This window comes from Anabrus simplex, chromosome 7, assembly GCF_040414725.1.
Source record: "Anabrus simplex isolate iqAnaSimp1 chromosome 7, ASM4041472v1, whole genome shotgun sequence".
Classification (NCBI taxonomy): Eukaryota; Metazoa; Arthropoda; class Insecta; order Orthoptera; family Tettigoniidae; genus Anabrus; species Anabrus simplex.
The window spans coordinates 226,796,578-226,824,429 of NC_090271.1; the positions used below are offsets into that span (position 1 = coordinate 226,796,578).

Sequence of the window (27,852 nt, forward strand, 5' to 3'; positions counted from 1 at the left end):
CCCCTGCCTGTCATAAGAGGTGACTAAAAGGGGCCCCTGGGGCTCTCAACTTGGGAGCGTGTGTTGATGACCACAGGGGCCTGAGCTGAGTCCTGGCATTGCTTCCACTTACAGGTGCCAGGCTCCTCACTTTCATCTATCCTATCTGACCTCCCTTAGTCAACTCTTGTCCTTTTCCGACTCCGACGGTATTAGAGCATAAGCAAATTATCACAAAAATAATTTATTCTATTATCACCACCTATTCAATACAAGCCACGTGCTACACGAGTGAAATCTACATAATACTATATACACTTCTCAAGGACATGTTTCGCCCCTTGTTAAGGGCATCATCAGCCTATAGATATCCTTAAGGTCAAATGTCTGAAACATCTATTCATACGAGGATTACACTGAAAAATATCTTATATCTTAAAAACATCTTAAGTTAACATGTTACAATTACACACAAAGAGTATTGAGATTTGATATTGTCTATGCTTGTGAAAGTTAAAAATGAAAATGAAAACTAAGCACGTGGCTTATATTGAATAGGTGGTGATTATAGAATAAATTATTTTTGTGATAATTTGCTTATAATCACTTCAATATGGACCAATCGTGAGAATTGTCTCTTGGTATTAGAGGACTCGAGGCCAAGGGAGTCTTTCATTTTCATACCCTTCGTGGCCCTTATCTTTCTTTGGCCGATACCTTCATTTTTGAAGTGTTGGATCCCGTCCATATTTTCTCTCTGATTACTGTTACTATATATAAAGGATGGTTGCCTAGTTGTACTTCCTCTTAAAACAATAATCACCACCACTTGTCTGGCAGCGACTTCTTTGAGTATCTGCTACAAAAGACCATCAGTCGTTGTGCAATGAGTGTTGTATTGTAGCATTGATTTTGTTGACAACTTCTTCCCTGTAGTGACACCACATGCAAAATCTTGGCAGCTGTGTGCTGTCTAGTCATTACGACTGTGTTGCACATCTTGGCTCTGGCTTGTAAATGTGTTCGCTATACTTGCAGTAATCTTCTCAGTAGCCATGAGTGATAGAAAGAGAACAAATTACTTGTTTAAGGATAAAATTAAGTTTATCCAGGAAGTGGAAGAGAACCCACATAAATCAAAAGCAGAAATGACAACAGAGCTGAATATAAGGTATACTACCTTATGCACCCATAAAGAAAAGAAAGCACTACAATTTTTTAAGCATGGGCCAAAATCCTCAAAATGCAATTGTCAATAATTGGAGGGGGGATTTACAGACCGGAAAAGGCACTTTACAACTGGTTACAACAAAAGTGTGCCGTCAGCCTACCTGTAAGTGGTCATCATCATCATCATCATCATCATCATCATCATCATCATTTCCCTTTATCCAGCTGTAGCCGGGTAGGGGCAAATATGGTTCCTCTCCACTTTCTTCGGTCTTTCCACCACTCCTCGTCCAACACTGTGTCCCAGTCCAGGTTTCTTTCTATAATGCTGCGTTGGATGGTATCCTTCCATCTCAATCGTGGTCGTCCACGGCCTCTCCTTCCTTGGATTTGCATTTCCATCACCTTTTTTGGCATTCTTTCGTCGCTCATTCGCTTTATGTGCCCAAACCATCTTAGTCGGCTCTTCTCTATTCTATCATTAATTTTTTCCACTCCAATTTCTTCCCGGATTTTCTCATTCCTTATTTTGTCTCTTCTACTCTTCTGTATCATACTCCTCAAGAATTTCATTTCGGCTGCCTGTATTCGACTCTCATCCTTCTTTGTCATTGTCCAAGTTTCTGCTCCGTAAGTTGTTATGGGTACGTAATACATCTTGTACATAGTATCCTTTGCTTCCATTGGCCCATCTTTGTCCCATAACATATTTCTTACACTATTATAGAAACAACTTCCAGCTTGAATCCTTTTACTAATCTCAGCATCGAGCATTCTCCATTAATTCACTCCCCAGGTATTTAAACGTTTCCACTACTTCCAGGGACTTGTCTGCAAGTCTAATCTGACCTTTCCCTTCTTTCTCCCCTCTAGTTATAACAAGAGTTTTACTCTTTTCTACACTTATTTTCAATCCACATTCTTCAATCTTCCCATTCACCACATCCAACTGTTCTTGAACCTTCCTGTCGTCTTCTCCCCAAATCACAATATCATCTGCAAATAACATCATGTTCATTTCTCTTCCTCCATATGCTGCTACCTGTAAGTGGTAACATGCTAAAATCAAAGGCCATAGAATTTTCCAAATTCATGAACATAACCGATGATCTTTAGGCATCCATATGATGGCTGCAGGGGTTCAAGGATTACCATGGTATAACAGGAAGGATGTTTAGTAGGGAGTCAATAGCCATAGATACACAACAGTGCAGCATGGAATGAAGGAGATTTTGCCACAACTTATTCAAGATTACACTCCTGATAATGTATTAGCTAAGATGAGGCTGATCTCTCTTACAATTTGCTACGATGTAAAACACTTGCTGAGAAAGGAGACTCAGATCATGGAGGGAAGAAAAGTAGAGCTCAGACAACTGTTCTGCTGGCTACAAATTCTGATGGATCGCACCATCTCCTACCCCTTGTTATAGAGAATTCACAAAATCCCCTCTGCCTCAAGAATGTCAAAAACAAAGCTAACGGATTTTGAAACAAGTAAAATTTTGTGGCTATCTATGGCTTTGATGGAGAAATGGTATAAAGAACTAGACACAGCCATGAAGAAAAGGAAGATTATTATTTTTAGGGATCATTGTGCTGCTCATCCACCTCCAATTTCTGTACATAATGTTTGAGTCAAGTTATTTCCAGCCATCTGTAGCAGGGTGCTTCAGCCCCTTGACCTGGGCATCATAACCAGCTTCAGAATCCATTACAAGAAAATTCTAGTACAACACTCCATTGCTGAGACTGACGCAGGAAAAGAGAATCAAGTCAGTTGCCGGTAACATGAATGTAAAAAGTGATCGCCGTTTTAAAGAGAACAGCAGCGAAACTCCTCAACAAATATTTTGTAACAAGATCTTCAAGCTTAACCAGCAAATTTTACATTCATATAGCAATCAAAACAACATTGAGAGGGGTTTCTCTTGCTAGAATTACAATTATTACCTCACAATATCAAATACAAATTAGTCTGCTTTCAAGAAGAGATTTTAACTCATGAAATTTTTAATGTCACCATAATATCATCTTTTATAATCTGAAATACAATCACCACAAGATGTAATATACAAGAACTGTGTGATAAATATGCAGTGTTCCATTAATTTTTAATTGATTTTAGAGTGTTTAGTAATTAATTCATTATTGCCATGTATTTTTGGAATACCTTTGTATCTTCTACAAATTGAAGTTGTCCCCATTGAGGGATGAAACAATTTAGATTAGTTAAGTTTATTTCTTAAGTGCGGCCAGTATCCAGTATTCGGGAGATAGTAGGTTCGAACCCCACTGTCGGCAGCCCTGAAAATGGTTTTGCGTGGTTTCCCATTTTCACACCAGGCAAATGGTGGGGCTGTACCTTAATTAAGGCCACAGCCGCTTCTTTCCCACTCCTAGCCCTTCCCTGTCCCATCATCGCCATAAGACCTATCTGTGTCGGCAACTAGCAAAAAAAAAGTTTATATCTTTTAAAAAGATAATACAAGATACTGGTATTGAAAAGTGTGGGCTCTTCTCAATTTTTACTTTAGTATTATGTCAATATGGATGTTAAAAATGAAACTCATTAAATCTAACCTAACCCCATGGCACTAAAGCCCTGAAGGGCCTTGGCCTACCAAGCGGCCGCTGCTCAGTCCGAAGACCTGCAGATTACGAGGTGTTATGTGGTGAACACTACGAATCCTATCGGCCGTTATTCTTCACTTTCTAGACCGGGGTCGCTATCTCACTGTCAGATAGCTCCTCGCTTCTAATCACATAAGCTGAGTGGATCTTGAACCAGCCCTCGGATTCGGGTAAAAATCCCTGACCTGGCTAGGAATCGAACCCGGGGCCTCCGGGTAAGAGGCAGGCACGCTACACCACGGGGCAGGAAAAAATGAAGCTCATTACATGCAATAAAAGAGAAACCCACAATTCTTCCCACAATATTCTTCAGGTGACTATTGGTTTGTTTATGTTTTAAAATCACAAATCTACTTCCAGTTTACATTTAACATGGAAGGTTTCCCTTCTTCTGTTTGGCTGGTAATAGAGTAGACCGTATAGTCAGTGACTCTGCACAGAATGTCAGGCGACAAGAAATAACTCTACCAACAGCTTCGGATGGATTAGTTCTCTTCGGTGGGGTGATGATCCCCTCAGTATAGGAAATGACACTCGAATCCATCAAGCAGGATCTGTCCCCTGGTTAGGGGCAGCTGCATAAGGCGTCTGGTTCATGTTAGCGGCCTCATCACCTGGTGACAGCAACTCTAAAATGCCTTTGGAAGTGGTGAACCCATCGTAATAAAAGCCTAAAATGAGAGCAATTACTACTACTACTACTACTACTACTACTACTACTACTATGCATAAGTAATAAGTAGGGCCCAGATTATATGTAATGTAAAAAAAAAAGATAAATATGTGCATAAATATGTACCTATAATTGACTAAATAATAGTAAAAAATATGTAACTTAATATCTAAGCTTTATTTGATGTATTCTTGTACACAGAAAAGGAAACAAAACCAAAAAAAGTTAAAAGTGCAGATATTATTCAACCTCTAATTTTCATTTGGAGGCACAATTAATAACTAAATATTTGTTCCAAATTTTTTGCGGTCATCGATTGCCTTCTATCTGTTAGGATGTTCTTATATATAGAAAAAGACCTTTCAACTTCACATGAAGTCACTGGCATGGATTTCAAATTGCCCGGCAAAGAAATATTTAATTGTAGGCTTACTCAAGGAAGGAAGGTCCTTATTAAGAGAGAAGAAATTTGATCTAATGAAACACAGATATGCTTATTAGAAAAATGTTCTTACCGGGCGAGTTGGTCGTGCGCGTTGAGGCACGCGGCTGTGAGCTTGCATCCGGGAGATAGTAGGTTCGAATCCCACTATCGGCAGCCCTGAAGATGGTTTTCCGTGGTTTCCCATTTTCACACCAGGCATATGCTGGGGCTGTACCTTAATTAAGGCCACGGCCGCTTCCTTCCAACTCCTAGGTCTTTCCTATCCCATCGTCGCCATAAGACCTATCTGTGTCGGAGCGACGTAAAGCCCCTAGCAAAAAAAAAAAAAAAAATGTTCTTGAAGACTTTTGTATGGAGTGTAGCCCTTTATGGAAGTGAATTATGGGCAATAAACAAAGAAAGAAAGAAAGAAAGAGAAAAGGCTCTTTTGACATGTGACATTAAACCGAGGACTGTCAAAGGGATCACAAAAGTAAAGTCACTAAATCTGAGAGGAGAACAGTTTGACAAAGTCTGTGCAAGGGAAGATTTATAGACACAGCTCGAGACACCCAAGACTTGCACCTTTAACATAGCTAAGGGATGTGATTCTTTGACAGAATACCACACTTTATATTACTGAATTATTTTTATATGTTACAGATGTACAGGCTTTTTAAACTATTTAATTAAAAATCTTAAGTTGATGTAAAATTAGTAAAAAAAAAAAAAAAAAAGTGTTTTCTTACAAATGCGCCATATCCTTCAAAATATTTAAAATATGTAATATTTATCAGAACATTTATTATGCATCAAAATATGTAAAAATGTAACTTTTAGTGTGATTCGCCAACATTTTAGCTTTCATTGTATGAGAACAGAATATGTAATTACATATAATCCGCAATCTTAGTAATAAGATATTTGCATGTACCTTGTTTTTTTTAACCTAAAATTTTGGGATTTTGCATTGGGAACTATTTTGTAGTTTTAATTTCCTGCTTTCTTGTAAAGTAGCTAATTTTTTAATTTAAGGAATAATTTTTACCTGTATCTGTGGTTAGAGCAATACTGTCTTTATGGTGCATTATAGTCTACAGTAGAGTGGAGACTATTATCTGACCCTCTGAAGAAATGAGGAAAAGCCAATCTGTTAGAATTGTTTAAAGCATTGTAATGAATCTAGTACCAGGCGAGTTGGCCGCGCAGTTAGGAGCGTGCAGCTGTGAGCTCGCATCTGGGAGATAGTGGGTTCGAATCCCACTGTCAGCAGCCTTGAAGATGGTTTTCCGTGGTTTCCCATTTTCACACCAGGCAAATGCTGGAGCTGTACCTTAATTAAGGCCACGGCCACTTCCTTCCCATTCCTAGGCCTTTCCTGTCCCATCATCCTCATAAGACCTACCTGTGTTGGTGCGACGTAAAGCAAATAGCAAAATGAATCTAGTTTCTAACTGATGCAATGTAATGTGAAGAAAAACAAGCAGTATTGTGAATTTCATTTTTAGTTGATCAATATTTTCAGACTATTTACGCACATTCATTGTGTCTTGCAGATATGTCAATGTTACGTTATGTGATCTCAAGCCACGTTATGGTGCGACGAACACTTGTGGAACTATTCTCTTGGAAAATCCAGTTGGAAAGAATGTGTTATCGTTTTCTCAACTTCAGGAAGAGGTTTGTGCTATAACAATGTCAAGTTACATTATATTTTTCATAATTTGAGCCTGTTTTATATTGGTGATTTGGACTGATTTGACACATCTGTTTCAGATTAACATACTGTTTGGTTTGTATGGATGTAAATTCAAACTCCTGCTGGCAGACAAGGAATTGACTCGTTTCAATGATTCAAATGAACTTCATAAACAAACAGTGTTGGTGTGCCCCAATTTGGAAGAGAAGCAACAAAGTTGTGCTTGTGGAAAGAATGTTAATCCACCTAATGTCAAGTTAGTATTAGATAGTGTTGCAAACTGAATTCTTTTATCTAAACATACTAGTCTCAATGTGTCGGTGACCTTTGAGAGTTCATTCCTTCTTTTGTTATGAAATACTGTGGAATCTCATTAGTACATTATCTGGTAGCACATTTTCCTGCTTTACATCACAGTTTTTTTTGGTCTCAGTCCTAATGCTATTAAACACATACAGTATTAACATATCCCCTTTATCACATTTTCCCTTTCTTTTTAAGGTGATTACATTTTTATAGCTCTGTTTGACTATACATATATTCCCCATTATCAGTGACTAAGTTCAAAATATAGTTTCGAGTCGTGTATGGTGTAAAATTCTTCCAATTTATTTTTGGTAATGTACGCTTTGTCTTCGACTGAGTTGTGTTTGCTAGTTCTTCAAGTGTCATAGTAACAAAGTTTACAAAACATATTTTTAATTAGGAAGAAAGAGAAAGTAACAGATAATCTGTTGCAGAAAGCTGATGTTCATTCAAGAAGTGGACCATAATCTCAACAAGAAACATGTAGATATTGCATGAAAATTGAACATTTCTCCATCCACACTGAACACCATACTAAGCATAAGGAACGAAAATTAACATACTTGGAATGAAGGAACAAGTGACAAAGGAAAATGAGTGTGTGAGGGTCGGTTCCCTTAGCTGGAAAGCGAACAGCATAAAAATTACATAGATAAAAACTTGTAGTCATAAAATAAATTCTGTGTTGTCATACGGATCTGTTTACAATTAACATGCTCATGTTCACATTGTAACAAAGCTGCTGAAGCTTGTTCCATGTTGGCGGTTATCTATGCATTTTAAATTTGGACCAAAGATTTTGGAATTTTCTGGTGAGCCTTAACATAAAAGCATAATGGATAATGTCCATCCAGTGATTCACATAAATTTTTTTAGTGTGCACTGTTTACATTTTTACTTCATCTAATCAATATTTTATTGGGACAATTTAGTCGAAGAGGACTATTTTTATGTAGATAATTTTTAATGTAATGAACAAATGGTATGAATATATTTTTGTGTAATGTCCATTGTTTTTTAAACAAAATATGTACCAAAAAATATGTGCAATTTGTAAATGTTAATAATAAGTTAAAGGTTTTAAGAATCTGATTAGTACTGAATAAGGTTGGACCAGAATAATTTCCTTTCGAGGTTATTATATGACGACCGGGCAAGTTGGCCGTGCGGTTTGGAGCGCACAGCTGTGAGCTCGCATTCGGGAGATGGTGGGTTCGAACCCCACTGTCGGCAGCCCTGAAGATGGTTTTCCGTGGTTTCCCATTTTCACACCAGGCAAATGCGGGGCTGTACCATAATTAAGGCCACGGCCGCTTCCTTCCCATTCTCCTATCCCACTGTCGCCAAAAGACCTTTCTGTGTCGGTGCGACGTAAAGCAACTAGTATTATATGATGAGTGAAAGTTACTGTAGTGTGGAGAACATTGAGGAAAGCAAGTGTTCCTTCCTTCTAAATGCTCACAGCCTGCTACACAAAAGAACCGTAATGCTTGGAAATGGGAGGATAAAGACAATAATTCTGCCATATATTCATTTCATGGGTACAGTGGTGTTTCAGAAATACTTATGAGAAAGTTTCAATCCGATCCAACTTCTGAACGTGCGATTGTTAAGAGTACCTACATGAATTCGCTCTTTGAAATCATTTTAAGTGACACAAATGTTTATGCTGCAAAACAGCGGAGCACTTCCTAAAGTAAAACAGAGGATACATTGTTCGACACATCTGTAGATGAAATAAAGGCTTATTTCACATTACTAATTCTCATGGGTCAAGTGTTAAAAGGTAAAATTCAAGACTACTGGAGCAAAAGAAAAGTGATTGAGACACCAGCCTATCAAGAAACAATGAGCCTGACGTATTTAGTGATTTTTACATTTCACTGATGCTGTGAATGAAGATCAAAGTGACAAATTAAGGAAAATTATGCTACAACGCATCTCTTAAAAAAATTTGCGAGCTGTATTTCCCTACAGAGGACATAGTTCTTGATAAAAGCCTCATGAATTTCAAAAGTTCACCAGTCCTATGTGCAATGTAATAGGTCCAAATTTGGCATAACAATTTACAAAATCTGTGAATCCAATTCTGGATACATTTTTTTTTTTTTTTACGTAGGTAATGATTTGACAAATCTTATCTTCCTGCATGCTCAAATGTAGTGCTAAACATGTGCAAACCACTCTTTGATGAAGGCCATGCTTTGTACTTTGACAACCGGTACTCAACTCGAGATCATTTTAGAAGGTTGACAAGCAGGTCAGCCAAATGTATTGGTACAGTCAGACCCACCAGGAGAGATATATCAGCTGATATTTCAAAGAAGAAATGAAGTATGGAGTGTTTGAAATATGGCTAACTGATAAGATTCTGTGTGTGAAGTGGAAGGACAACAAGGATATTCATATTCTCTCCACCAAGCATTGACTATTGACGAGAAGGGAAAGGAAGAGAGGGCAGGTTCCTAGAGTAGAGGTTCATAAACCAAATGTGCCATTTAATACCAAAATGGGACAGATGGGGGCTGTGGATTTGCTGGATCAAGTGACGGTTCTATTTCTCATCTTGCGATGCACAGCTAAGGGATACAGGAGAATTATATTCTACACTCTTGACAGGTGTATTTTCAGTATGTATATTGTGTATCGCAAGATGGTGGGAAGAAGTCAGGCTGCACTGACTTTAGAATAAACCTTGGAGAGCTGTTATTTGAGAAAGCACCGGGCGAGTTGCCATGAGGTTAGGGGCGTACGGCTGTGAGCTCGCATCCGGGAGATAGTGGGTTCAAATCCCACTGTCGGTAGCCCTGAAGATGGTTTTCCGTGGTTTCCCATTTTCACACCAGGCAAATGCTGGAGCTGTACCTTAATTAAGGCAACAGCCGCTTCCTTCCAACTCCTAGACCTTTCTTGCCCCATTGACGCCATAAGACCTATCTGTGTCGGAGAGACTTAAAGCCACTAGCAATAAAAAATAAAAATAATTGAGAAAGCGAACTTGCCGGAGTACTTGGTCCAAGGGCATCTTTTCTCTAGATACACTCCACTAAGATTGCAGACAAAACTATAGACTAATTTCTTGATGCATGCATCCCATCAGAAGATGTGTTTGCCCGAGCAGAGACAATGAACTTCATGTGGTTTCTAAATCATTCAGCTTTGCTTCCATATCCTTAAAACTGCAGGCTAACAAACACAAGCCATCCACTAAGTCCATCTAGTGAAAAATAAAGTTATACTTTATCCTCCTCTTTTGATGTATGTGCCTAGTACTTGCAATCTTCAATTGGGGCGTAGCTACTACTAAATGATCACTTCCCACATGTGCCCCCTTCTTGTTTCTCACATCCAACAGGGAGGTTTGCCATGTCTTGCTAATAGTGAAATGGTCAATCTGATTCTCCGTTGTATGGTCAGGGAAAACCCATGTCACTTTATGGCCGTTCTTATGAGGGAAGATAGTGCCTCCTACCATCAGTCTGTGATTACTACAAAGTTCAAGAAGTCTTTCACCATTCTCATTTCTATTACCTATACCATGTCTTCTCATTATATTTCCTATATTGCCAACTTTCACATTCAGGTCTCCCATCATGACCAGAATATCCCCTTTCTTTGCTTTTGACAGGATTCATTGTAGCTGGCCATAAAATTACCTCCTCTTCTTCTTCTTCTTCTTCTTCTTCTTCTTCTTCTTCTTCTTCTTCTTCTTCTTCTTCTTCTTCTTCTTCTTCTTATTCTGTCAGTGCATAACACTGTACCACTGTGGGTCTAACTCTTGATACAAATTGAGCTACTACAGTCCTTTCTGAGACTGGGTACCAATCTATCAAACTCTTCCTTGTCTTTTGGGTGACCAGTAATCCAACATCTCCTCTATGTTTTTCTTCTCTTCGTGAGTACAGCAGTGTGTCCCCTTCCCAAGTCCTTAATTCACCGAACCCATTCCATCTCGTCTCACTCAGGCCTAGTATGTCCAACCTGTATTGCTTCATCTCCCTAGATACTTCAGCCAATCGACCTGCCTGCCACATTGTCTGTACATTCTTCATTACAATTCTCTAGTCCCATCTCTTGCTAGAGGTCAAATCCATTTTATCCACCTGGCTTCTGTTCATTGAGGTTTCTGTAATGAGTTAATCTTGGGCATCTAGATTATTGGCATTCAGCACCCAAAGCATGGTGCAGTGCCTGCCTTCTAAGTAGCCAGGCCTACTGATTTTCTGTCGAGGTTTCTTCCCTTAGCCTTTGAAGTTCTCACTTCTAACTACAAGGCAGCAGTTCCTGTTCTATTTTCCCTGAATAGGAGGGTGGTCTATTCAGTCAGTTCCACCGTTCCGAAGTCCCTCCTCTCTGCCTTCACTGCTGTTGAGGTCTTCAGCGTAATCCTGGCAAGAGACCCTTATATGGGGCTACCAGCTGGAACAGCTGGACCAAAGTTTTTTAAAGGGGTGTTACTCCTCTATCACTCACCCTTTGTTCTGATTTGTGACAGGCAGAGCCTGGCTTCCCAAACATTGGGCCCAGGTCGGTGGGGTTCAGTGGTATTTGAAGGTGGTCAGATACATCAACCTCGTGTCGGTAGATTTATTGGCACACTAGCAAATGTACCCATGCTTCGCTACGGTATTCTACATTGTATTTGAATATCGAAGTAAATACTGTACATGTAGTAAATAAGATTGTTTTAAAATTGCATGTCTCTTAGCGTTATCCGAGAAACAGCATGGAGAAGTCCCCATACACTCTTTCCAATGTAAAGTGTTTGTTACGGATTTGTGATATAACGGCAGGCTCACTTGCCTACTGCACGGTCACAATCGATTCGGGGAGTTTTCGTTACAATGGCAGCCCCCTTTCCTACTACCAGACGGATAACAGTTGAGGAGTTTCTATTATAATGGCAGGCAACTACCCTACTATCAGTCGAAATTGAGTTGTGTAGTTATCATTATAATGTCAGGCCCCTTTTCCTACTGCCAGCCAGCTTACTGCCAGTCACACCAAGTTGGTGAGTTTCCATCAAAATAGTAGGCCACTATGCCTAATGCCAGTCACATTTTAGATAAGGACATTTTGTTTATAATGGTGGGCACCCTTGCCTACTGCCAAACACAATTGGGTAGGGGAGTTTTAAACAAAACTGCATTCTCCCTTGCCTTCTGCAAGTCAAATCGAGAAGTGAACTATTCATTACAATGGTAGGCCTTCCTTACTAATGCCGGTTACACAGGAGTTGGAGAAGGACCCCATTCCTACTGCCAGTCAAAGTCGATGTGGGGAGTACTGATTACAATAGCAGACACACCCTTTCTCGATCGCTACAAATCGACATCAGTGATCGACATACGAAAGTATATGCGTGTTTACAATATTGCAGACCTTCATTTATAGATTAACTGCTGCTAAACGTACGTCATATCAACATAGGATTGTACCATAAAACGCCGGATTTAGTGGCCTAATGGCTGGTCCTGTGCTATCTCATCTATTCTTGGGTAATATTGAGTTAGAAACGTTGAACAGGGTAAGGTTTTTGTAAGATTATCTCACATTGCATTACTTTTCTGATAATTATGTGACAGCTGCATAGCATTTGGCTTACATATGCCTACTGGGTGGGCCAATTTTCGTGAAGAGTTCGATGATTCTATATTTCCTATAAGTGATTGAAAGTATGAATTATGCATGTGAAAAGTCCAAATTTACTTAACATCGATTAATAGAGAAAAATCAAACGTAAAAGAAATACAGATACGACAGAAAGTCATAAGACCAAGGTTGTAGATCATTCCAAATTGAACGGAGATTGTGCAATCCGTTATGTGATAGAACTTTCCGAAGGTCTGCACCATCATTAAAATTGCCTCCAAATTTCGATATTTTTGGGGGGGATAAAAAGTGAAAAATTTGAAGATCTTGGAAGTTTTCCGTCCGTTACAGTCTAAAACATACAATTTTGTCTAATTTCAATTTTCTTTTTCGTCTGGCAGATTATGCCGCAATCTGGATTTTGGGTGAGGAGGGTAAAAATTAGGACTTTCAGGAAACTAAACCAAAAAAATATGCGGATGGTCATTATTACCCCTTAAACGGGTAGCTGTGCGAAAATTTCGCCAAAATAGTCAATGTAGAGGCACACAGTCGTTACCATTTTATTTATATATATAGATAAGGAATCTGCTCCACGTACAACACCTTTTGGGCTATGTCCGCTGGACTTAACCTGCAAAACTGACCATTCATATCATCTCCCTTATTAATCCTCCTGACGAAAAAATGTACATGAAAAAAAAACGTTTTAGAGATTGAATTCCATCACGTTTGGTCGATTTCCAGTCAGGTTGGTCTTGTGGAAGAGTAAAATCACCATTTCGGTTCCCTATAAACCACCAGTCCATTCCGGGAATATGAAATGTTGTTGACTTTTAAAACCTACCTTTGAACAGGTGGATGCTAAATATAAAGTTTGGTTCGAATATCTTCAGTAGTTTTCAACTTGTAAGAAATACGCTTTACACGCACCCGCTCTTGAGTTAAGTCCGATGGGACTTGTACTGAAAAACGGTCCGTTAATGATATCTCCCTTATTAATCCTCCTATCGAAATGATGCACGTGAGAAAAAAGGTTTAGAAATTAATTTCCATTAAGGCAGGTAGATTTCTATTAAGTTTGGTTGTTTATATTTTGTGGGAGTGCAAAATCACGGTTTCGGTTTCGTATAAACCCTCAGTGAGTTCAGGGATTTAGAAACAATATTTGCCCTAAAACCTACCCAAGGACAGGTGGATTCTAAATATGAAGTTTGGTGGAAATATATCCAGTAGATTCTAGCACTCGCGTACATACGGCGTAATTAAGGAAGAAAATAATACAGTTAAGAAAGTTGAAATTAATAGAAAATGGATTATAACTGAGGACAGCCGGATAACGACAAATATGTAAATGCCAAGTATTGGAAAATCAAATGCCCCTCAATAAATTATGATGGTGTGAGTTATGGATGTAATAAAGCGGTAACAGAGGAGAAATTTAGGCGCGGTGATTCTTAGGTACACAGATAAGAAGATGACTAATGGTGTTATTACTTAATCTATTCGAGGGCGGTTATAATTTCCAACGATATTCCGCCAATATCCCGCAGATAGGCCGATTGACACCTCTCTTGCCTTCTATCCAAGGAACAACCACAAATTTAAAAGCATGATGTGGAAAATGGCAATAGGTTACTTCCCTGCTGGCAAGCAGTCAGAGACGTTGCCATGGTAACCTGTAGGTTCGTTGTCAGTCTGTCGGTTACTTGATGCAGAAAATAATAAATTTCTCCGTCATGTGAAGAGTAAGGTGAATTATGAACATAATGAAAGTTGTTTATAATGAAGAGACATTTCACGTACGGTCCACGGAGTTTCCAGAAAATCAATAGTATAAGAGAAAATGGAGGAAACCGTTCTGGTTTGCCTATAAACCCCCGTCTATTCAAAGATTTTAAAATGATATGCATATCGAAACCTTCCTCGGGATGAGTATACTCTAAATATGAAGTTTGGTTGAGATCTATCTAGCTGTTTCGACGTGATGGTGGAACAGACAAACAGACACGAAAAGTAAAACACCGATTCGGTCTTGAGTTGACCTAAAACGGATAAATATCTGAAAAATTGGCAAAACAAAAGAAATTACAGACAGCGGACCCCCTACAACTTTATTTATATAAATTAAAGAACTCCTGCGGGACTAAATTTCGGCACCTTGGCTTCTCCGAAAACCGTAAAAGTACTGTAGTTAGTGGGACATAAAGCAAATAACATTATTATTATTATTATTATTATTATTATTATTATTATTATTATTATTATTATTATTATTATTATTATTATTATTATTATTATTATTATTATTAAATTTAGCCACTCATTCAACCACTCTTTTGTCTAGTCCAATAGCTGTCATTTTCATCAGTAATATCTCGTGATCTACCCTATCAAAAGCCTTGGATTGGTCAATAGTGATACAGTCCAGTTGAGCTTCAGTGGAATAACCTTTCCTAAACCTGAACTGTCTTCTATCAAACCAGTTAGTAATTTTGCAAATATGTCTAATATAATCAGAAAGAATGCTTTCCAGAGCTTGCAAACTACACACGTCAAGCTAACTGGCCTGTAATTATCTGCTTTATGTTTGTCACCCTTGCACCACCCCCATACCCTGCTACCATTACACATCAACACAGTACACAACATATACGCGCAGATACTTACCTCGCTTACCTCTCTTCGTAAATTGCCGTGGATGGACTGGAACGAGCTAAAACAGCTCAGAGCTGGATCCATGCATAGACAAAGGGAAGCGAAAGGACAGAAAGGCATGAACCCCTAACCCCCATGAATAAAAGAATGGATCAAGGAAACTGGGGTTTATTATAAACACACATAATATTAGAATGAAAACAGAAAAGTGAGGCTGCATTAAAAGTTACTTACATAACTGTAGAAAATTGAAACATCAAGTAGTATCCCGTTCAATGACATAGTAAGTAACACGCCGACAGTACACACGATCGCACTACACACCTACGTATGACTACATAGAATTTACAAATTCGTTTGAGAAAAATAATGTGACGTGAAACACATCATCGAAGGAATCAGAAAATGGAACCACTAAAGGAATAATACAGTCGCGGTAATACGGGCCGCGCACATATCAACAGTTTGCATCCGCGCTCCAAGCGAGCGTCCATTCGATGCCAGCGCGTCCCAACAAAAGCAAAGCACAGCCTCCCAAAAGGAGCAGAAGCAAAGGAGATGATGATGTTGCTACAGTTACAAAAACAAAAACTAATCGCCGACAATGGACCAAATAACGGCCTAGAAATATAAAATAGCACACTACACATGGCCCAAATCGGCCAACTAAAACGAAAAGTAAAATACAATAAAGAAAAATTAAAATTGAAATTACGAGATACGGAGAGTACTATAGACCGTACACAAGCAGACAGCACAGGCTCGCGCACACACACACACACACACACGCGCACACGCACGCACGTATGAACAAGAAGAGAGAGCCAATATAAAATCGACCCAGATCAGGCCGGAGTGTAAGGCACGCGACGTATACTATCGCACAGGATAGCGAAGGATATCATGGGCTCACGAGCATGGTTCGAACACCGCAGATACAATGCTGGACCGCCGCAAAATATAGGCAAGGCTGATCCAAATATAATCGTAGCAATCACAACACTCGTCGACCCGCTACACGGGACATCCAAATTGCCTCACGTGGACAAACATGCATTAAACACCATAGCTTCAAATCGCACAATACACCAATGCTCAGCCATGACTTCAAATGATGAGTAAACAAAAATGCATGGTCTCAAAACCCACAAACACACACAGGCCCAAACAAACAGATGGGTAAATACCACTCTCCGTTCCCACGCGTGTGCACACAAAGAAAGAAAAAATTAAAACACACACATAAAATGAAGTAATTAAGAGCCTGCAAAGACAGGTGATAAAAGACTACTGAAATACAATCACACAGAACAGTTTTTGTAACTGGCATGAAAATGAAATAAAATGAATGAATACCTGGGAACAGCAATCAGGAGTCTCGAAATATATACCTCAATCAAAATAATAACTTCAAGCAGAGAACCGAGCCTTGAAATAAGTAAATCCACGATGATAACAATTCGCAGATCAAGAAGCACATATTAAGTTCCAGTCTGCTTATACGTTTGATCCGACCATTGTTGACATCGCGAGCAGACCAACTTAACACTCGGAGAGCGAGAGACAGACTGTGTCAAAGAGACTGTGTATAAACACAGATGGCTAGAGCGCCATCTTCAGTGAGAAACTATAAGTTTCACGTCACATTCGGGTAATGTTATCGCTAATGGCGACAACACAGTTAAGGAGAAGTAGGAATAAAGGAAGTGCATCACCAAGGCAGGCTTGGTTCGGCACACCTTCCCTGCACACCCCGGAAAATGAGACCTTTCCTGGTGATCAGCCAGGAGGGCTCATTTTACCAATGGATGCTACCTAAATTTAAGTGCGCGCACTTATTCCCCCAAAAACTTATAACTAAACTTAATCTAGGTGCAATGATATAAACAATTTAAAATAACAAAACATTATGTACAAGGATGAAAATGTATGCAGACATAAATGTTTTTTCCTTTCTTTCCTTCTGTCATTAGTTATTAAGAACTCGCAGAGAGAGATGTGGCTCTATGAGTCCTATCACACACCAACACAGACTCGCGGAGAACAGCAGACGTTAAGTAAACATATATAGTTCATATATATATATATAGTTCTTGTATCGTAGGTTATGATCTTCATTTCCATGTTTGCGTTTTATGAAATTGAGTTTGAGTCAGCCCATTTTATGCGAGCCCCATACAGACTCGTAAACATAGAAATCATAATAAATTGCACATTCGTACATCATTTCTTACGACAGGTCATTGTTTCCTGGAACAAAAACAAAAGTTTAAGTACACGCCCTTCAAAACTGGGTAGGTATTTTACTCAAATCAAGTACCATGCAATTATCAAATAAGTTAAATAGAAAGGATTACGAATTCCTGGCGTAAAATTGTTTCAGCATGGTGACGTGTGCTTTGGACTACACACGACTGGAAAGATCGTCAAGTTTGACTGTGACAGGTCCCAAAAATTCAATGATTCTCCTGGGTTCGGACCATTTCTGACACAGTTTCCCAGTAATGTGATCCACGGCTGAACTGACGGGAAATCTTTTTACTAACACCAAGTCTCCAACATGGAAAGGTACAGATATCCTCCCCTTATTGTACCTTTTAGCCACCCTATCTCTGGCTTTGACAAGGTGCTCGGAGGCATCTTCCATTTTTCCAGTACGCTCTGGTGGCGGGAGGGCTCTGAAAGATACCTGATGTTCCACCTCAAGGAGAGCGGATCGTTGAGTACTCTACCTAGGAATAGCTCAGCAGGAGTGAACCGGCTGGATTCGTGGACTGCAGTGTTGAATCCCAGGCTGAAAAAAGATAGGTAACAATCCCAGAGGGATTGTGTGTTATAGTGAAAAGCAGACAAGCATATTTTTAAGTTACGATGGAACCTCTCAACAAGGTTCGGCTGAGGGTGATGGGGACTGAGGCGAACATGGCGGATCCCCCATGAAAAGCAAAGATTGCGAAAATTCGCGCTGGTGAAAACTGGGGAGTTGTCAGAAACCAGTACTCTAGGTGGGCCAAAAATTCCGAAAATATGTTTAGACAGCAAGTTTACAGTAACGTTGGAATTGATCTTGCGAACTGGGAACAGCCAGATGAATTTAGAGAAAGCATCAATAACAGATAGAATCCCAACGTTGCCATTTCGAGATTTCGTTAAGGGTCCAAAGAAATCAATGAATAATTTCTCGCCTGGAAAATTGGCAACGTCAGCAGAGTGCAGACCGACCTGACTATTCTGGGATGGTTTGCATTTTTGACAGACGTCACATGATCTGACGTATTCGAAAACATCTTTTTTCAAGTTTGTCCAGTAGTAGATACGGGCAATTTTGTGAAATGTCTTTAATTGGCCAACATGAGCGCCTAAATAGGAATCATGGTAGTAATTTAAAATCATGGGCCTTAAATTCAGAGGGACGAAAATTTTAGAGGAGTGACCGCGAGGATTATTGTGGTACAGAAGTCCCTGTTTCAAATCAAAGGACTCACAACCCGGTTCCTTCCTAGAAAGCTTGTCAATCAGACGAACGCATTCATCATCTTTCTTTTGAAACTCGGACAGATCAGTGAAACTGAGAGGGTAATTCTGAAGTACACAGGCAGGAAGATAATTATCGGGACTACACCCAATCTCGCAATCAGCTGTTTCAACACCATCAAACATCCGCGACAGACAATCGGCAACAATGTTGTCCTTTCCCCTGACGTGTACAACAGTGAAATTATATGAAGATAATCTGAGAATCCAGCGAGCAGTTCTTCCTAACCTTTTGACATTTGCACTCATCCAAGACAACGCCTGATTGTCAGTATGGACCCAAAAATGCCAATGCTCGAGGTAGGAATGGAATTTTTCGACGCCAAGGACTACGGCTAAACATTCCTTCTCGTATATGGAATATCTAGTTTCAGAGTCGAGTAATCTCTTGCTAAAATAGGCAATAGGAGCTAGGCTACCATCGTCAAGCTTTTGATTCAGAACAGCCGAGACGGTTATGTCACTGTGCAACACCGGGGCTCGACAGAGGGCATCTTTAAGTTGACAAAAAGCTAGTTCCTGAGCATCGCTCCAGAAGAATCTAACATTTTTTCTTTTTAGAGAATTTAAAGGGGCTGAAATTTCAGAGATGTTAGGGATGAACCTACTATAAAATCCAATCATGCCGAGAAATCTGTCGGGATTAACAGAAATGCCGGACCCGGAGACAACATGACCCAAAAATTTAATTATTCTCGAACATAAAGATACCTTCTCAGGATTGATGGTGAATCCGTGTCTTTTCAATCTGTTGAAGAATTCCCGAAGATGACTAATATGCTCTTCAAAGGTGTTAGAATAAATAACGACGTCATCTAAATATGAAAACAGGCAGGAAAATTTCAAATCACCGAAGACAGAATCAAGAATTCGGCTCAGCGCTTGTCCACCTACCGAAATGCCCATCGGTACCTTATTGAACTGGTACAAGCCAAAGGGCGTGGCAAAAGCTGTAACTTCTCGGCAAGAGGGTTCGAGAGGAATTTGAAAATAGGCGGAATTAAAATCAAAAACAGAATAATATTGGGCTTTTCCAAAAGATTGAAGGGCAGATTCGATGGTCGGAAGAGGGAAGCTGTCGAATACCACATTCCGGTTCAGGGATCGATAGTCGATCACGAGTCGAGGCTGGCCGTCTTTTTTGGGAATTAGAAAAGCGGGGCTACTGAAAGAGGACTTAGAGGGGCTGTTGACACCTTTCTCCAACAATTCATTAATGCATTTCCTCATGGCAGCAAGCTTGGGAGGAAAGCAACTAAAAGGGGAGTGCCTAACGGGAGTAGGGTCTTTCAGTCTAATACAGTACGAAAATTCTTTAGCACAACCTAATTTTGCAGTAAGCACATCGGGGAAATCATTTAGGAGATCGTTAAGCACGGAGGCTTGATCGTTGGTCAGGTCAGATGAATCAATTAGAGGACTGTGGTTCGACACAAAACACAACGGTATATTATTGTTAGGGTACTGAAATGGAAAGTTCTCATTAGATCGGAAATGAAAAGCGAATGAGCGGCTGATAAAGTCAATGGACAATCCAGTGGCTAACATAAAATCAGCACCAAGGATCAGGGGAACATACAGTTCGGGGACAATGTTGAAATTCCAATCCCAAGAAAAGTTATGAATTTTGAAATGGATTTTGGTACGTTCTTTAGGACACATGCGACGACCGTCGGCTGACATGTAGGTTATAGAAAATTCGCGATCTCGAAGATATTTTATATTCATTCCCTCCAACACAGATTGATTTATGAATGAACTAGAAGATCCAGTATCAAGCAAAGCGTATAGAGTGCGCGAACCAGAATGAATTTTGGCCGAGGGTGACGAAAAGGGGAGTCCACAAATTTGGACGTTGGTGCAGGTTTAGTTTCCCTGGTTTCCATTACATCGGGGGCAAATGTTGCGGAATACGTCGGCTAGACCACATTGATAGCACTTCACAGAAGGTTTTGAATTACATTGTTTGAAGACGTGCCCACCTTTTCCACAATTCCAACATCTGATAGAAGTTGCCGTGTTACAACGGGGAATATTCTGATCAGGGAGCGCGCTGGCTACGCGGCCGGGTGAGCGAAGGGACTTGAAACGGTCGCTAGGGCGTTCAGTAGATGATGCACGGGCAGGTGACTTGGCAAAGGAAACAGATTTTGATGCAGAACGACAGGCGACGTCAGGAAAAGAGCAACTGGAGGGCGGGGGCGGTGGTTGGTACAGGTGATTCGACTGAAGAGTAGACTCGTATTCATGGCCTAGATTCACAATGTCATCGACGCAGTTTACTTCCGACCTTTTGATAAACAATTTGTAATTTGGGGCAAGATTTCGATAGAATGTATAAAAAATTTCTGTCTCATGAACTTCGGTATCCAAGCGATTAAACAAAGTGAGGATGCCGGTCGCATACTCATCAATAAGTTCCTCAGGACCTTGTGTCCTACGAAGAATCTCCTGTTTTAAAATGAAATTCATGTCTGACAAACCAAACCTAGTTTTAATCTCCTTAGTAAAGTCGGACCAACTATGAATTTTATATTTCACCAGACGGAACCATTTGCTCGCACATCCCTCTAACATACCGGAATAACAGGGATAAAGGAATCTAGGGGCATCGAAGCACATGCAGCAACATCTTCGACCCTCTCCAAAAATTAATGGTTATGAATTTCATGTTTTTGGTCCGTATTGAACTGAGAATAATATATAAGTAATAATAATAACAACGTAAACGTTTCCACCTTTTCAATACTAAAATATATTCACAAAATTATAAATTACACGGTACTAGTTTCGACCCATCTAGGGGTCATCATCAGCCATATTGGAGCAAAGATCTCTTTTGACGAACTCCTAAGAAAATGTTATTTTAAAGAATAACAAGTGAATGTGGTAGATGAAATGAGATGTTATTATGGTAATAGTTAATAATACAAGGAATATACATACTAAGAGGTTTTTAACATAGAATAAAGTATAAATGGGGTGTTGTAAAAATTATAATCATGGAAATCAGTAAGTTCTTGTATTGAAAGGACATATATAGTTTATAGGATCAAATGTACCACCTGTAAAAAACCTACATCGGGCAAACCAGGAGAAACTTCATTATCAGATACCACGAGCACACTAACGCAATAAAATACAACAGGTTTTCAGCCATCGGCCAACACATGCAAGATTATAACCATAATTTCACCAATATTGAACAAGACGTGGACATCCTCGTATTAGCAAACAAGGGCCCTTTACTCAACATAATGGAAAATTACTACATACACCTAGACCAATACTTTAATGCCAGTCACAATCTCAATGAAATCTCAGAGAAACCCAACATACTCTTCGATCTATTTATCACTTTCCTCAGAAACAATAATGCAGCCAACCTAAACTCAATCCTAAATTTAATCAAAGGTACTTTTCCAAGACAATTACACTTTCTCCCGCACCCTTCAGCCCCACCTTAAGCCCTCTTCCTAAGCCATATATAATTTTATATATGTCATTTCAATACAAGAACTTACTGATTTCCATGATTATAATTTTTACCAACACCCCATTTATACTTTATTCTTTGTTAAAAATCTCTTAGTATGTATATTCCTTGTATTATTAACTATTACCATAATAACATCTCATTTCATCTACCACATTCACTTGTTATTCTTTAAAATAACATTTTCTTAGAATTTCACCAAAAGTGATCTTTGCTCCAATACGGCTGATGATGACCCCTAGATGGGTCGAAACTAGTACCGTGTAATTTATAATTTTGTGAATATATTTTAGTATTGAAAAGGTGGAAACGTTTACATTGTTATTATTATTACTTATATATTATTCCTCTCCAAAAATTCAATAACTGAAAATCCTTTCTCCACACCGGAGAACCTCAAATTCCACTTCCGGATAATATCAAGAGCAATGTTAGGTAGGGGCGTACAGTTAGCAACCGGGTGTGAAGTACGACAAACAGGCTCACTGTTGGTATCAGAGATAAATGCACTAGATCGATTGTTTACCATAGCATTGGCATTATTGTTCTCGTTATTTGAATGAATGGATGAGCCATCGTTTGATGCGCTCGAAACGTTTTGTTGATCAACACAAGTAGGGTTTATACACACAGGGTCTTGTATATTCTCCATATCGTCAGACAGAATAGATAATGGGGAGGATAATATACAACAATGGTAAACTTAAAAACTGAAATTTTACACAATATGCAAGGGAAAGTATGTCACAGAATAACATAATTTAAGATCCATTCACAGTAGTGTCGTTCAAACATACAGAAAAGAGGTCGAGTTACAAACGAATCCAGCTCTGTTTCACCGAAATTCAACCTCTCGATGAAACCTTCCAGTCACGAACCGCGCTCTGCCTACCATTTGCACCACCCCCATACCCTGCTACCATTACACATCAACACAGTACACAACATATACGCGCAGATACTTACCTCGCTTACCTCTCTTCGTAAATTGCCGTGGATGGACTGGAACGAGCTAAAACAGCTCAGAGCTGGATCCATGCATAGACAAAGGGAAGCGAAAGGACAGAAAGGCATGAACCCCTAACCCCCATGAATAAAAGAATGGATCAAGGAAACTGGGGTTTATTATAAACACACATAATATTAGAATGAAAACAGAAAAGTGAGGCTGCATTAAAAGTTACTTACATAACTGTAGAAAATTGAAACATCAAGTAGTATCCCGTTCAATGACATAGTAAGTAACACGCCGACAGTACACATGATCGCACTACACACCTACGTATGACTACATAGAATTTACAAATTCGTTTGAGAAAAATAATGTGACGTGAAACACATCATCGAAGGAATCAGAAAATGGAACCACTAAAGGAATAATACAGTCGCGGTAATACGGGCCGTGCACATATCAACAGTTTGCATCCGCGCTCCAAGCGAGCGTCCATTCGATGCCAGCGCGTCCCAACAAAAGCAAAGCACAGCCTCCCAAAAGGAGCAGAAGCGAAGGAGAAGATGATGTTGCTACAGTTACAAAAACAAAAACTAATCGCCGACAATGGACCAAATAACGGCCTAGAAATATAAAATAGCACACTACACATGGCCCAAATCGGCCAACTAAAATGAAAAGTAAAATACAATAAAGAAAAATTAAAATTGAAATTACGAGATACGGAGAGTACTATAGACCGTACACAAGCAGACAGCACAGGCTCGCGCACACACACACACACACGCGCACACGCACGCACGTATGAACAAGAAGAGAGAACCAATATAAAATCGACCCAGATCAGGCCGGAGTGTAAGGCACGCGACGTATACTATTGCACAGGATAGCGAAGGATATCATGGGCTCACGAGCATGGTTCGAACACCGCAGATATAATGCTGGACCGCTGCAAAATATAGGCAAGGCTGATCCAAATATAATCTTAGCAATCACAACACTCGTCGACCCGCTACACGGGACATCCAAATTGCCTCACGTGGACAAACATGCATTAAACACCATAGCTTCAAATCGCACAATACACCAATGCTCAGCCATGACTTCAAATGATGAGTAAACAAAAATGCATGGTCTCAAAACCCACAAACACACACAGGCCCAAACAAACAGATAGGTAAATACCACTCTCCGTTCCCACGCGTGTGCACACAAAGAAAGAAAATTAAAACACACACATAAAATGAAGTAATTAAGAGCCTGCAAAGACAGGTGATAAAAGACTACTGAAATACAATCACACAGAACAGTTTTTGTAACTGGCATGAAAATGAAATAAAATGAATGAATACCTGGGAGCAGCAATCAGGAGTCTCGAAATATATACCTCAATCAAAATAATAACTTCAAGCAGAGAACCGAGCCTTGAAATAAGTAAATCCACGATGATAACAATTCGCAGATCAAGAAGCACATATTAAGTTCCAGTCTGCTTATCACGTTTGATCCGACCATTGTTGACATCGCGAGCAGACCAACTTAACACTCGGAGAGCGAGAGACAGACTGTGTCAAAGAGACTGTGTATAAACACAGATGGCTAGAGCGCCATCTTCAGTGAGAAACTATAAGTTTGACGTCACATTCTGGTAATGTTATCGCTAATGGCGACAACGACAGTTAAGGAGAAGTAGGAATAAAGGAAGTGCACCACCAAGGTAGGCTTTGTTCGGCACACCCTTTCCATTGTACACTGGGGCTACTATTGCACTGTCCATTCATTTGGTATAGCTCCTTCATGCAAACAGTAATCAAGTAAGTATATCACATATGGCGCTATATCCCAGCCCATGGGCTTTAATATATCCCCAGAAATCTTGTCAATCCCAGCTGCCTTTCTGGCTTTCAACTTTTGTACCTTCTTTTAATGTCTTTATCATCATAAGTAAATATCAGTAAGTAAATTTGCCAGTATTAGATACCGCCTCTATCTGGACGTTATTCTTATATCCAGTTACTTTTACATACTGCTGACTGAAGACTTCCGCCTTCTGTAAGTCATATACTCACTCCCCTCGATCATTAATGATACCTAGAATGTCCTTCCTGGAACCTGTTTCTGCCTTAAAGGAGACCAAAACAAAAATTTAAAATTGCTTCAAGATCAAAGAGTGCATCAGGCAGTGATCAACGATATATTTGCTCTTGCTCTGTGCCGCTCCGCAGGCCTGTAAACCAAGGAGGCCCCTTTCCATTTGGTCTCGCTGAGCCCCAGGATTGCTTTTTTATGATAGCACATCTCTAGAGTGAAAGATATCTCTTAGGGGTGCGCAACTGTGAGCTTGCATCCAGGAGATAGTGGGTTCGGACCCCACTGTCGGCAGCTCTGGAGATGGTTTTCCATGGTTTCCCTTTTCACATTGTGTAAATGTATCTTAATAAGCCACCGCCGCTTCCTTCCCACACCTAGGCCTTTCCTATCCCATCATCACCATAAGACCTGTCTGTGTCAGCACTACGTAAAGCAAATTGAAAAAATTTACATGTATCTCTCTTGGAAGCTGATGCACATGACCAAATAGCATAAAATTTCAACATAATTACCATGAGCTGTTTCCATAACCAAGTTGAGAACCTTGATGTTGGCATGGTTTTGGGACTTACAATGGAAGCCAGAGGCATGATTATGTCTTTCTTAGTTGACTTCTGCAACAGACTTAAAATCATATGTGATACACGAGTTGCATTTACAGCACTGAAGGGAGCCTTCAGGATATTGAGATAATATTTACATTCATCCTCATTTTAATGTACGCAGTGCACTGCAGACCACAAATTTATTTTTATTTCATTTCCTTGTTCATAACTGCTGTAGATTTGCAGTAGTATTTTAGATCCTTGTGGACACTTGTAAATTGAGACTTAATGAAAAAAAAAATCATATTCCTTATTTGAGAATCTTTGAAGTGCATTGTAATTGATGATTGTTGTTTAAAGGGGTCTAACATGTGGGTTATCGACCCTCCATTGTAATTTATAGGAGTGAAATTTTTATGGATTTTTTTGTCTTTTCAGATTTGTCAACATTTCATACAATAATGAGAAAAGTACTCTTCTACTGGAAAATCCAGTTGGTAATTTTTCTGTGAATATTAATGCACTGAAGAAGATTACTGCCTTATTGTATAGCACAACCCCAAATGCTGTGCAGCTGAGAAAAGGGACAACACTTGTTAGTGAATCATGTGCTCTTCAGAATGGAGAAACTCTGGAACTACAAGTGAAATGATATAAAGTGATATAGAATTGGTGATAATAAATACTCGACTAAACTCCTTGTGTTTTTTTAATGCCTTGTACATAGCATTATGCAGTTTGTCTGCCTCCTTGGCTGAATGGTCAGCAGAGTGGTCTTCAGTTCAGTCGGCCAAGGGTTTGATTCCTGGCCGAACTGAGGATTTTAACTGCATGTGATTCTGGCTCAGGGACTTTGTATTTGTGTATCTCTAATACACTTCCCTTAATCTGCATACAACACACCATACTACATACTGCTACAGAAAAATCCAATAGTGAATTCATCACTCAGTATAGGTTTGGCATCAGAAAGGGCTTCCGGCCATAAAACTTGACCAGATCCACTTCAAGTACCAATCCTAATAGATTGGAGAATGATCGGAAAGCAGACAACTTTGTATTAGACTGGTAAAATGTATATTTCATCATCCTTACTCTGGCGTATGTTAAACTATTTTGACTGAAATATATTTTCCTCTAAACATTCTCTTCATTTGTCTTCAAGTTGCTAGGTAATTAATAATTTGACTGGTGTTTGGTTTCCACATCATGCTTGTATTCCCAAGTTCCATCACCTGTTTGATGTTGCCATTTAACTAATTAAAAACATTGTAACCAGTTTCAACATGCATGTTCTGGTCATTTGTCAGCAACTGTCGAACAAATTTTATGGCAATCTCATTGAGATTTTTCATCTAAATTGTACAAGAACCTTTACTCATTCCTACACCATCTGCCATTTCACAGATGGACGAACATTTATATTCGTGCACCATAACACAACACACTTTCATTGTGAATGCGATCCAATGACGTCTTCAATGACTGCGAGAACATAGGTTTCAGATTGGGAACCATTATTTAATTCACTTGTAAACAGATAATGGTTCCCTGCTGGAAACCTAATTTTTTATTGTGTAGGACTGAGGCAGGCATTTCTAGTAAGTGGAAATACTTATCTCCCTTTGTGCACTGTCGGTGCATTGTGCAAAAAAGGAGACTTGCTTTGGTAACAAAAAGAAAATGTATAATACATGTGGCATAACACACCATCACCAATTAAAATTACAGTAATTTGAATTAAACCAAACAAATTCTATGGCTGAAGAGTCCCTGTGTTGGACTCGTGGCCCACTCCCCCATAGGGAGAATGAAATAATGACTGGAAGAAGAAGTGTCTCAATAGTGTACTAGCCAGTGTCTTAGAGAGCTGTCACAATTTAACTGGATGCCTCTGCCACAAAAGGACGAAAATGCTTGATTTTTGTTTGTTTATGTTTTTTGATTGAGATGCCCAACCACTATTAATTTTCAATTAAATTTTCTGTCTGATTTGAAACTCTGGTGTGGGTGTATCTAGATTATTCTTTCACCGACATGATAATATTAAAATTAGTCCATGGTTTTTTTCATCAAACATTGTGACTATACTTGGAACA

General features: G+C 39.4%; 1 protein-coding gene across 2 annotated transcripts in view; it reads left to right on the plus strand.

Annotated features, from left to right (window-relative positions):
- The window catches only part of IleRS (Isoleucyl-tRNA synthetase), a 270,753-nt gene extending 244,305 nt beyond the window's left edge, over nt 1–26,448 (plus strand). For both annotated transcript variants that reach the window (XM_067150874.2, XM_067150873.2), the window contains exons 19-21: nt 6,437–6,560; nt 6,657–6,835; nt 26,192–26,448. In XM_067150874.2, the coding sequence (XP_067006975.2) occupies nt 6,437–6,560; nt 6,657–6,835; nt 26,192–26,405 (517 nt within the window). In that variant the 3' untranslated portion in view covers nt 26,406–26,448. The remainder of the gene's footprint in view (nt 1–6,436; nt 6,561–6,656; nt 6,836–26,191) is intronic.
- Nucleotides 26,449–27,852: the final 1,404 nt, after the last annotated feature.